Source organism: Colobus angolensis, unplaced genomic scaffold, assembly GCF_000951035.1.
Source record: "Colobus angolensis palliatus isolate OR3802 unplaced genomic scaffold, Cang.pa_1.0 Scaffold82, whole genome shotgun sequence".
NCBI classification, from domain to species: domain Eukaryota; kingdom Metazoa; phylum Chordata; class Mammalia; order Primates; family Cercopithecidae; genus Colobus; species Colobus angolensis.
In genome coordinates, this window is record NW_012122043.1 from 3945941 (window position 1) to 3956816 (window position 10876).

General features: G+C 59.2%; 1 protein-coding gene across 1 annotated transcript in view; it reads right to left on the reverse strand.

Annotated features, from left to right (window-relative positions):
• Nucleotides 1-3310: 3310 nt before the first annotated feature.
• FAM132B (family with sequence similarity 132, member B) overlaps nucleotides 3311-10876 on the reverse strand; it is a 12792-nt gene continuing 5226 nt past the window's right edge. The window contains exons 4-15 of the mRNA XM_011929650.1: nucleotides 10692-10851; nucleotides 9729-9790; nucleotides 9374-9529; nucleotides 8831-8879; nucleotides 8632-8724; nucleotides 8326-8448; nucleotides 7204-7306; nucleotides 6040-6299; nucleotides 5852-5960; nucleotides 5675-5765; nucleotides 4675-4753; nucleotides 3311-3409 (exon numbers count right to left, since the gene is read on the reverse strand). Of these exons, the coding sequence (XP_011785040.1) occupies nucleotides 3311-3409; nucleotides 4675-4753; nucleotides 5675-5765; nucleotides 5852-5960; nucleotides 6040-6299; nucleotides 7204-7306; nucleotides 8326-8448; nucleotides 8632-8724; nucleotides 8831-8879; nucleotides 9374-9529; nucleotides 9729-9790; nucleotides 10692-10851 (1384 nt within the window). The remainder of the gene's footprint in view (nucleotides 3410-4674; nucleotides 4754-5674; nucleotides 5766-5851; nucleotides 5961-6039; nucleotides 6300-7203; nucleotides 7307-8325; nucleotides 8449-8631; nucleotides 8725-8830; nucleotides 8880-9373; nucleotides 9530-9728; nucleotides 9791-10691; nucleotides 10852-10876) is intronic.

Consider the following 10876-nt stretch of genomic DNA (forward strand, 5'->3'; position numbering starts at 1 on the left):
GTCTTTTGAGTTATTACGCTGTGAGCACCTGTTGACCCTTCAGCGATTGTGTTTGCTTTTGAATATGCTGTCTTTCCTTTTTAAAACCATTATAGGCATCTTGGACTGGCTCAGAGTGGCCTGCAAGCTGCTGGTGGTGTGGTGTTTTCTAGTTCACAGGCATTTTGCTGTGCTTTCACTCGCATGATGACGCTGGTCAGGGAAGTGGCATGTTGCAGTGAAGAGACCGAGGAGGTGACTGGTTAGAGACAAGGCTAGGACCAGACCGGGGCTTTTGGAACCCTCTAGCTCTTTTCAGTTTTCCCTATGGAAATAGTGTTGGAAAATGTTGCATAGCATAAGCTCAGGCTCAGCCAGGAAATAGACTGATATACAAGGTTACTTGTGCATCAGACCCTCCAGAAACAGTACAGAATGAGCGATTCTGATTCCATTGGTGAGAACTGCAGTCTGGCGGAAGGAGTCTGTGGAGGACTAGGTTCAGTGGCTTCCATCTGGACCCCTGGGTGTAGGTGTGCACCTTCCTGTTGGAGCAGGCAGCCTGCTGCTGAGCATGGCCCGGAAATTCTGCTTCCCACATGAAGTAGGTGTGGGGAGTTGGCCCTGTGCTGGAATGAGGTTAGTCTTTGCAGTAACACCTCAACCTTTCTGTGAAAGATGTTAAAAGCATGAAAAGAGTGCATGAATAATCTCAGAAGAATAAGCTTTAAAATACTTTTCAAGCACTTGTTTATATAGAAAACATGTCATCATTACGACTAAGTAGTTTTTAGTAAAGCAGCTCTTGGATCCTTTTGTGTAAATGTTTGGCTCAGGATGATGTAAGATGCTAAAAACTTGCGTTTTCAGAATCTGTTTTGTAATGTTCCCTGGCCCCCACCCAACTGACACACATGGTTTTATCACCCAGTTGATTCAGTGGGTGGAATTGGTAGCCATGCTACAAGGACCTCAGTGGTATATGCTTCATGTAAACCTTAGATGACTCCTGTGGGTTTGTTGTGTAAAAGCCACAAATAAAAACTGAAGTGTTGGTGCTGTCCCTTCCCCAGGGAGTTTTAAGAGCCAAGTACCCATTTTAGTTTGAGGACTGGGACATTGTCCAGTGTGGTATCATTGAAGAAAAGAGCCCTAGTACCCCAGAATCAGGAAATGGAACCATTTATTTGGTAAATAACTTCCTATGGCAAACCAGGTGTCTGTGCCTCATACATCCCTATGTCCCACCGTCCCGGAGAGGCTTGACCCTAGTTTCCCAGAAAGGTTCACTCCCAGCCTTCAAGGGAGCCCCTCCCACATCGAGGCTGGAGGCCATCTCCACTTCACCTTGCAGGTTTCTCCTTACCGTGCTTAGTGAACCTGGGCTAAAGGATTGATTCTGGATCTTAAAGTCTGCCTTTTGTAACTGTTGTGTTCCACAGTTCTTAAGTACTTGAACCACCCCACGAAGTCAGTTATAGATATTCTACCTGGCAGTATTAGACAATAAATACTTTAATAAATTGCTGCATAACACACAGAAAATGAGATGTGGATATGTGGCTTTTTTAAGAGTAAAAGATGAAGTTCTCTAAAATATCTGTGCCCAGTGGATACAAAGTGAAATCTAGATAAGGGTGTGGCCACATCACCCCCTTATCAAAACACACGGGCTGCAATACCCAGGCCAGCCCAGTACTTCTAGGTAGGGTGGGTATGAGTCCTACTGAGAATCGCGCCAGGCCTGCCCCAGGGCAGAGTGGTTGGTTTTTGTGTATTACTGCACTTGGGGATGGAGATGTTTGATTCGGAGTTGGGGTTTGGAAGCTGGGCTTCTGGGGATCATTCAGGCCTGGTGGTGGTCACCTCATCCAAAGGCCAGTTAGAAGGTGACTGGCCATTGCTCCCTTCTTTCCCAGGCCTGAGCACCCTTGCCAGACCAGCTTGGCTCCCAGGAGGTCCTGAGGCACCAGGTTCTTCGTAGCCTGTTGTGTGGGGGAGGCAGTGGGTTAACTCTTCCTCAGCAGGTAGAAGGCCGTGGAGGTCACCGCTGAGGGCCTTGTCCTCTTCACTACCTACTCTCGGACAGTCCTGCACTTTAGGGAAAATGTGGGAGGCTGCGGGCTCACAGCCTGGGTCTCATGAGAGCTTAAAGTGAAAATGTGGGAGGCTGCGGGCTCACAGCCTGGGTCTCATGAGAGCTGCCGTCCCCATCCCCAGGCCCCGTCACTGCCACAGGAGCACAGCAGGCTTGAGACCAGCCCTCCCGAGACCACCCTTTCTCGGGACCGTCTCTCATCCACCACCCGTCTAATCTCAGAGCCGCATCGCCACCCAAGTGGGAAAGATGCTTGGGAGGCTCAGCCCAGAGCCGCTGGACCAACCCAGGCCCTGGCATCCCTGGTGGAAGTCTCTTGCTTCAGCTGTTCGGATGGGTCAGCAGGCCTGGCTGTCTCCAATCTGTAAAGACGTTCTAGATCTTTCCTCTGGTGGGTGGATCCTAGCAGTGAGTCAGCACCTCAGAGGGGAGGGGGAAAGGGATCTCATCCTCCTCTGGAGAGGGTGGAAGGGGCCTTGGCTGTGAAAAGATTGGCAGAGGAGGGGAAGAGTAGAGCTCTCATTTGGAAAGGCCTTCTGAGGTGAATTTGTGAGTTAATCTTGCATACATTAGAACTGGAAGCTGGGCCCAGACTCATTGTCCCCCAAAGGCCCTTGTCCAGTGTCCCTCTGGCCCAGGCTAAGCAGTGCTCAGCTCCACTGGCAGGTGGAACAGAGTTAGGGGAGGGGCAGGAAAGACCAAGGAGCCCAGATGGAGACCAGGGGCTTGGTGGGAGACCCTGTCCCTTCTGAGCAGTAAGAACACACGGCGTACTTCCCTGTGGCAGCCCCCTCAGCCCTGCATCAGCTGACCCTCTTCCAGGTGGGGGCCCTGGCTGGTGTGCTCTGCACTCCATGAGAACATGAAGAGAGGGGAAAAAGGTGGGGCTGGGCGCAGGAAAGACGCAGAGGCCATCTGGGCAGGTGCTGAGCAGGCCAGGAAAGAGGCGGCCTGCAGCTGGGGACTAGCAGGTGTCCCCAGGCCTGCCGACTGTTTCCGGGATAACGGCTCAAGATGGTGTCCTGAATCACCCCTGGCTCCGGGACCACCAGCGTGCACGTCACGTTCGTAGGCCTGCCTGCCGTGGCTCTGTGGGCTGAACTGCGGTGGCCAGTGTGGGCAGAGTTCCGGGTGGGCCTCTTCCTGCATGTGGCCACTGCTACTCCGAGACTGTCCACACATTGTCTAGACCTGTGCTCCATTTGCCCCCGAGAGGAAGGGACTGGTGGCTGCTCACACGCCCAGGAGGACAGCGCTGAAGTGGGAGCCACTGCGCACTGTGAGGGAGGAGCCGCTTGCGTTGTCCAAGAACACGGAGGCCCATTGCCCCATCTGCAAGGAGGGTGCCTTTGAGGCACTGGGCCACCCCAACAGCCTGCAGAGGTGACCCAGGGGCCAGCCAGCCACACTCCCTCCTGCCACACTCCCTCCTGCCCACTCAGCCCCGCATATGGGAAGGGCTCAGGCCCAGAGAGTAATGTGGCTGTCAAGGTCACAGAGCAAGGGCCCGCGCGGGTTGGGCCCTATGCCCCACCCAGCACCTCTCCTGCTTTCCCCGCAGTGCCCTGTGGTTCGCGCGTGTGGGAGCAAGCCCCCGCTCAGGGCCAGAGTGGGATTCAGGAATCCAACAGGTTTCTCAGCTGCAGGGCTTCTCGGAGCCTGTAAGGGCTCCAAGTCAGGTGGGAGGGTGGCCCTTCCCCACAGGCCTGGCCCTGCAGTCATTTGGCAGGGCCTTCCATGAAACCAGCACTCTAGCCTGGCTGCTCCAAACGTGGTCATGTACCAGCAGCGTCACATTCTCTGGGAACTCCCAGAAATGCATAATCTGGGATCCACCCAGAGCTGCCTCAGGATCTGCATTTTAAGAGCCAGGTGCGGCAAAGACTGAGTTCACCAAGCACGCTGTGCGGCACCCAGACAGGAACGCTGAATGCCCATCAGCAAGCACAGACTCTGGAGCGAGGTGGCCTGGCCTCCATTTCTGGCTCTGCTGTGTGAACTCGGGCTAACGCGGGGAGTAGCACTACCTTCTCCAAGGCGCTGGGAGAATTCAATAGCAGCTGTTACTCTACACACCTGCACTCAATTGTTTTCTGTCAGTAAATTCCACCTTTCTGTCCATTTCTCTACCACTTGCCAAAATTCCCAGTGCCAGAAAGAGATAGTCACTTAGGGTTTTAGATAGGAAAACAACATCTCTGGCTTCCCACAGTCACAGGAGACTCAGGGCGTCAGCGTGGGCAGAGTCAGCCTGGCCTCCATTCCCTCCCTCCAGCAGACCTGTGGCGGCCGGGAGTACCGGGCCTCAGAATGAGGTGCTCAGGAAGTCTGAATATTGGGACTGCAGAGCAGAGCAGCTGCTCAAGTGGGCAGGCACCCTGGGAAAAAGGCTGTTTGGAGGAAGGAGATCAGGACTTGAAGCCTGGCTGTGCCCAGACCAAGGTGAGCGCTTGGCATGTCCTGGACCCTCTCCCAGGCCTGGAGTCTGAGAGTGCTACACCCGCTGATCCTGAACATCTAACAGCACCCTTCTGCACCCAGCCACCCGTGGCCATGCCCAGGTGGTGCCCCTCCATGCCCAAGCCTGCCCCACTCACCTGCAGGTACAGGATGCCGTTCACGGAGATGGTGAAGAGCTCACTGCTGCTCTCCAGGCCCATGATGGCCTCCAGGGAGCTGTAGCCAAAACAGAAGGAGGGTCAGCCTTCCCCATGAGACCCCACCAACTTTACCCACAACACACAGTCCTGCCAGCAGCCAACACATGCCCAGCAAAGTGCCTGGCCCTGGCCAGGTCTTCCAGTGGAGGTGGTGTCTGAACCGAGTCCCCAAAAGGAGGAAGGATACAGGGCCAGAGACATGCTTGCTGTATTGGAAAAGGCAAGGCCAGGGCCCAGCAAGGGGCAGCAAAGCCCTGGCTCCAGTGGGAAACAGGACACTGGCTGATACAGCCGGAAGTGGGGGTGTGGTGGAAGGTGATGCTAAAAGTTGGTTCAGGCCAGCACACTCTGGGGGTTCAAAGGCAGACTAAGAAGTTCTGGACTTGATCCATTCATTCACATCTGCTCCAGGTCTCAGCAGGGCATCTCCGCTGTACCTGGGCTGCCTTCTGGGTGTGGGGAGACAGGGAGCTCACTCACGGCACTCATGAGCCACAAGGTGCAGGAGCAAGATGCGATCATGGGGAAGAAAGTTCCCGGGTGAGGGGTGGGAGGGCGACTGAGGAGGGGCCCTCCAGAAAGCTGTCTGGAGAGGCCTCTTGGAGTAACACTGGTGCTTCCGGCCCCAAGATGAAAGTCCCTGAGGTGGGAAGGAGGCGGGAGGCTGGGAGGAGGCGGGCCTCCTAGGACCTGGGCAGGAGGTGAAGGTCTGGGCAGGGAGTGGCCTGGAAAGGTCATTTTTAACAGCCCCTGGTTGCTGTGAAGGGGAGGCCTGATCGGGGAAGGAGTAGACCAGGAGACTTGGAAGGTGTGGGGTCACCCAGGCCACGGCGGGGTGGGAACGGGCGGAAGCCCCGTCCAGTGCCTCGTTTAACCACGCACAGCTTGTGGGGGCCAAGCGAATGCGGGTGTGGGGTCCGGGCCGGGATGCGCTCACGTGTTGCGCTGGCAGCGGGACTGGATGCAGATGAGCAGGCGCAGGTGGTCTCGAGGGCGCGGCGGCCCCCTCCTCGGCGGCTCCCCGAGCGCTGCGGGGGAGGACGGGACGTGGTCACTTGGGCAGGCGGCGGGGTGGGCAACAGGGCGGGCGGTCCCCCCACGCCCCGGGCCTCACCCACGTGCAGCGTGGCGGCGAGCGCGTAGAAGCCAGCCACCGGTGCCCTGTACTGGCCGCTGGTCAAGTTCAGGCCTGAGCCGCGGCGGAAGGCACCCTCCGCGTCGGGCTGCGAGGGGCACGGATGGTCATCCCGGCTCCCGCCTGGCCGCATGGTGCCACCCGCCCTCCCGCATGCCCGCACTCACCAGGTAGTAGACGCCCAGCTCATGCAGCGCGCGCCGCTCCACCAACGCGTCCCGGCGCAGGCGGCAGAGGAAAGCGGCCTCCACGCGAGGCGCCCGCGGCCCCGGGGCCAGGGGCGCGGCCAGCAGTGCCAGCACGTCCCCCGCCGCGTCGTCGTCCTCCCCGGCGGTGGCCGAGACCGGGGCGAGACTCGCAGCGACGGGCCCAGCGGGGCCGCTCGTGCAGGGTTCGTGCTCCACGCGCTCCCGCTGCTGCACAGCGCCTGGCACAGAGCAAGCGGTGGCCGCGCGCCGGGGACCCCTCACCCGGCCGCCGCGTGGGTGCAAGCGGGACAGGTGCAAGCAGGACGAGGGGCCTGCCCGGCGCAGGGGTGGGGCGAGGGTGACGCCCCCTCGGCCCGAAGGGCCTCGGAGGCTTTGCTTCCTGACCCTGCAGCGGTTTCCGTTTCCCTCACCATTTGGGAAGCTCGGGCAGAAGTGCCCCAGCGCCCCTGGTCTCCAGCCTCACCTCTACCCCACCCACATTTTCCAAAGAAGCTGGGGGTAAAATAAGGGATTGCGACTTTACTGGAAGTACAAGGAGGTTCTTCAGCGCAGAGGGTGCTATATTTAAACAAACAGGACATTGAACTAAAAGGGAAAAAAGGCTCAATTCTAATGACTAATGTGAGCCGCTGCTGGGCAGCAGGCCTCAGTGTGGACTCCGCAGCTCGACTCAGCTCTGCGTCCTCCAGCGCAGGTTGCCCCAGCCTAGGCCAGTGGTGACTGTGGGTGCCAGGCCGAGCTCCACCTGGTGCTGCCCTATATGCTAGCCTCTGCCTTTCACTGAGCTCTCCTGACTTCCAGGCAGGGCATGGGCGCTGGTCCCTGAGCACCTGCCATGCTGAGTGGCCAGGTCCACCTTCCTCTGTGAAGCCTTCTCCTGGCCATGGTCCCCCACTCCCAGCCACCCCTAGCCCTGACCCTTGGCAGACATGGGCCAAGACAGGGCAGGGACTGGACCTGGGCCAGCTCCACTGTCCTTGAGTCCAGCCCAGAGCAGGTGCCTCCTTGGGTGCCTGCAGAAGTGCTGAAGTTGGCCCTGTCGGCTCCGCGGGACACCCTCCCAGGCCCGGCTCAGTCGGGGGGCGGGGGGGGTGGTGTGTGCCAGCCAGAGCACACCCCTACCTTTCAGCAGCAGCTGGAACTCCTTCAGCAGCGCCTCAGGTGGGATGATGGGGCCTGGGGGGCCCTGGGGACCGGGAGGCCCAGGGGGCCCTGGCAAGCCAAACTGAAAGGGAACCTTGCCAATGAGGACATATGAGGAGCAGGCTCTTGCCACTAAGAGGCAGGCAAGAGAGCTCCCCAGTGGGCTCCAACCTCCAGCCGAGGGTCTACCTCCAACAGTGAAAGCTTCTCCTGGAGTGAGTACAAGGACTGTGTTGAAGGTGGGGGCTCTCAGGGCGGGGCTTTGGCAGGGAAGGGCTCTGCTCTGAGTGGGGAGGCAGAGGTCTGAAGCCCACTCCTGCAGCCAGGCCTCCTGGAGGGAAGAAGGCTCCGGGCTGCTTTTGGGGACTTGCATCTCAGGGTCTGCACTGGGCCAGAGTCCACCATCAGCAAGTCCCCACTAGGCTGGGTTGGGACCCGAAACAGGAGCCAGTGAGCCCCTGTCGGGAGCAGCTTAGGGCATGGCCAGGAGGCTGGGGCAGAGGTGGGAGGCCAGGCCATGGGGACAGCCTGGCCTGTGCACCTGCCTCATGTGCTCTGAGCTGGCCTTCCGTCATGTGGTCAGATCCCAGGCAGGTGAGACTGGCCCCCAGGGGACAGAGAAGCCCACACCTCGTATGTGCCATTTTGGGGGCTCCAAGTAGGAGGCAGCACCAGGACCAAGCACCAAGTTTCTGCTCAGGCCAAGACCCAAGGCTGAGCGAGGGTGAGAGCACAGCAGTCGCCAGGACCCTGTGCCCCTAGTCCCCGGGAACCAGGTACTCCTGCAGCCCCCCCACCACCCAGCGTGGACAAGGTTCTCACCACAGCCTGGGCTAGCCCAGCCTCCCTGGCCTGGATGCAGAGGGAGGAGAAAAGAGGGAGTGCTTGGCATGTTAGGGGTATGGGGAAATGGTTGGGACCAGGCCCCTAACTCAGGGCTTCCCCTGGGGCTGCCTGGGTTCTTTCTCTGTGTTCTCTGTCCCCAGGCCGAGGCGTGAGGGGTGTGCTATTAGAAATGTTCAGGATGTAGGAGTGGGAGTGGATGAGGAGCGAGGAGGTGGAGCCCCCCACGGCCTGGTGCTGACGGGATGCCGGCCTCACCTTCAGCTTCTTGGCCTTGCCCCTGCTCCTCTTCTTGCCATTGACACCCTTGTCACTCTGCCTGACGAAAAGCATCCAGGTGTCCCGGGGGTCGATGCTGTGTGCACGCTCGGCGGTGGGCTCCTGGAACACAGCCAGCCCAGCAGGGCAGTTGGCCTCACTGGGCTCCCACCAAGCAGGTGGGACACTTTGCAGGAGGTGACTGTGTGGCCTTCTGTACTCTGGGACCCTGGTCCTTGTCACCTGTGGTGCCCTAAAAGGCAGTGCCTCAAAGGCGGCTCCCAAAGGGGCCCCCACCCCTCGCACCTTCTCCCCTTGGCCCGTGGAGGACGACTCCCAGGGAACAGGCCACACCTCAGCCTGGACTTGGCACTCATGGGAGAGGCAGACCCAAGATGTCTGGAGGGAAGATGGGGTGCAGGGCTCGGGTATAGGGGTGAATCCCTGCACTGCTGGGCCTCCTTCCTCCAGAGGAGCTGCAGTGATCACACCACCCTCCAGTCACCAGGAAGATCCAACCACGAGAGCACCCATAGGTGCTCAGGAAGAAGCAACTGTGATTATCAGGGAGCCCAACTGCTAGCCAGCCCTCCTCTGTCCATCCCCACTGTCAAGTTCTAAGGAGGCAAATTCAGCCCTCACAGCTGCCTCGAGTTACAATTCAGTAGGGGAGGACCAGGTGAGCTGCTCCTCTGTCCATCCCCCACTGTCAGAAGTTCTAAGGAGGCAAAGTCAGCCCTCACAGCTGCCTCGGGTTACAGTCCAGTGGGGGAGAGGACCAGGCGAGCTGTCATGACATGAGGCCTCTGTGCGGGACGTTCATTGCCTCAGCACTTCTGAGACACTGACTCAAGCTTCTGGAAGTTCCCATTCCTGTCCTTGCTGCATCCTGACTGATGCTGACACTGAGCACAGTTTTGGGAGGGAGCTTTCTGGGAGAGGACTTGGACCCACTGGGCTATCTGGGCTCCACGCAAGGCTGCCAGCTGGGAAGGAAAGCAGCCCAAGCTGGGGGCGGACAGAAGGACCCTGGGATTTTATAGCTGACCAGGCCCTTTTATCAGAGACAAAGCTGGCTGCCAAGTCACTGCCTTTGGTTCCTGGCTGCTCTGGGGGGACGTAGGGCCTTCTTTTGGGAGCTGGCTGACCAATGCACAGACTAGGGTGCTGTGGTGGGAAGATGGGGCTGCGGTGCCAGAGGAGCCTGTGGTTGGACGGAGAAAGGGTTCAGGGTGCCCAGGGCCCTCAGCGCTTCCTTGTGCCTTGGAGGGTCAGCTGTACCACCTGCTGGCTGCTCTCCACTCTACCCCCTCCCAGGACCCTCTTCCACTTCGCATGTGCCCTCTGCGGGGACATGCAGTGAGGATGCCGCACGCCAGCCAGGAGGGCTGTGCCCGGCTGACCTTCCCAGCTGCACCTGTAGCCTGTGGATGGTCTCTGACCCCAGTTTGGTTTGGGGGTAGAGCTGTTAACAGGCAGAACCATGTCAGTTGGCATACCAGGAGATGGCCCCAGCCGTGAGGGTGGGTATTGGGCAGCTGCCCTGGTTCCAGCCACAAGGGGTCTCTCAGAAACAAGCCTTGGAGCCTGGGAGGACCTCTGGTGTCACCGTGTCCCCTATAAACAGGGTCCAACCAAAACTCCACCTGGAAGCACCTGAGCCCCATCTGCCTCCTGCTGACCGTGCCCTGACATTTGGCTGCTGTGCCCACCTGGGTGGTCTGGCCAACTGCAGGGGGAGAGGTTGCCCTCAGTCCCTGGAAAGCAGCTGGGGGTGGTAGGGCTGGGATGGAGAACTCTGGGGGACCCCAGGCCTAGCTGCACCCCTGTCCCCTCTAGTAGATGCCCTCCTGGCTCTCCCCTCTACTGTCCCTGAGCATCTTCAGAGTAAAGAGCACCTGCCGCCCACCCCGGCTTCCCTGGAGCAGCCCTGCCTCCCTGACCCAAGGCCCGGCCACACTGAGGGCCCCTCTGAAGTTCTCCTCTCCTCAGGCCTGGGCCACACCTCCCCAACCGGACCGCCCTCTGCTCAGCAGTCCAGGCTCCAAAACCCTGGAGAGGAGGGGGCAGGGCAGAGCTCAAGATCACGCCTTCACGGCCAGAAGCTACTTGACTCAAAGCCACATGTCATTCCCCATCCTGAACAGCCCCCTGACCCCAGACCCGCAGGGAAACACGTTGTTTTCAGAGAAGTGCACCAAATAGATTGGGGGCGGTGGCAGTAATTTGCTTACACTTTTTACAAATGCGTTCTTCCCAATTTCCTCAACTCAAGTTATTTACACTTTATTTCCCAACTTCCTTCTGTCCCAAAATAAAAGGGGGTTTTCGCCGACCTAGCAGAACCTTGCTTTAAGTCTAACTACCCCAAAGCCGAAGTCAAGGCTCCCCGCCGGGCTGAGGGCAGCGTCTACACGGCCCTGAGTCTCGGCGGAGCCCCGGAGCCGAGCGTTGCAGCAGCTCTCGGAGATGAGGGCGGGCTCGGCCTCTCCGTCCTCCTCCCGGGCCGGAGCTTGTGGGCGCGGGCTGGGTCCGGAGCGGACCCGGGCGT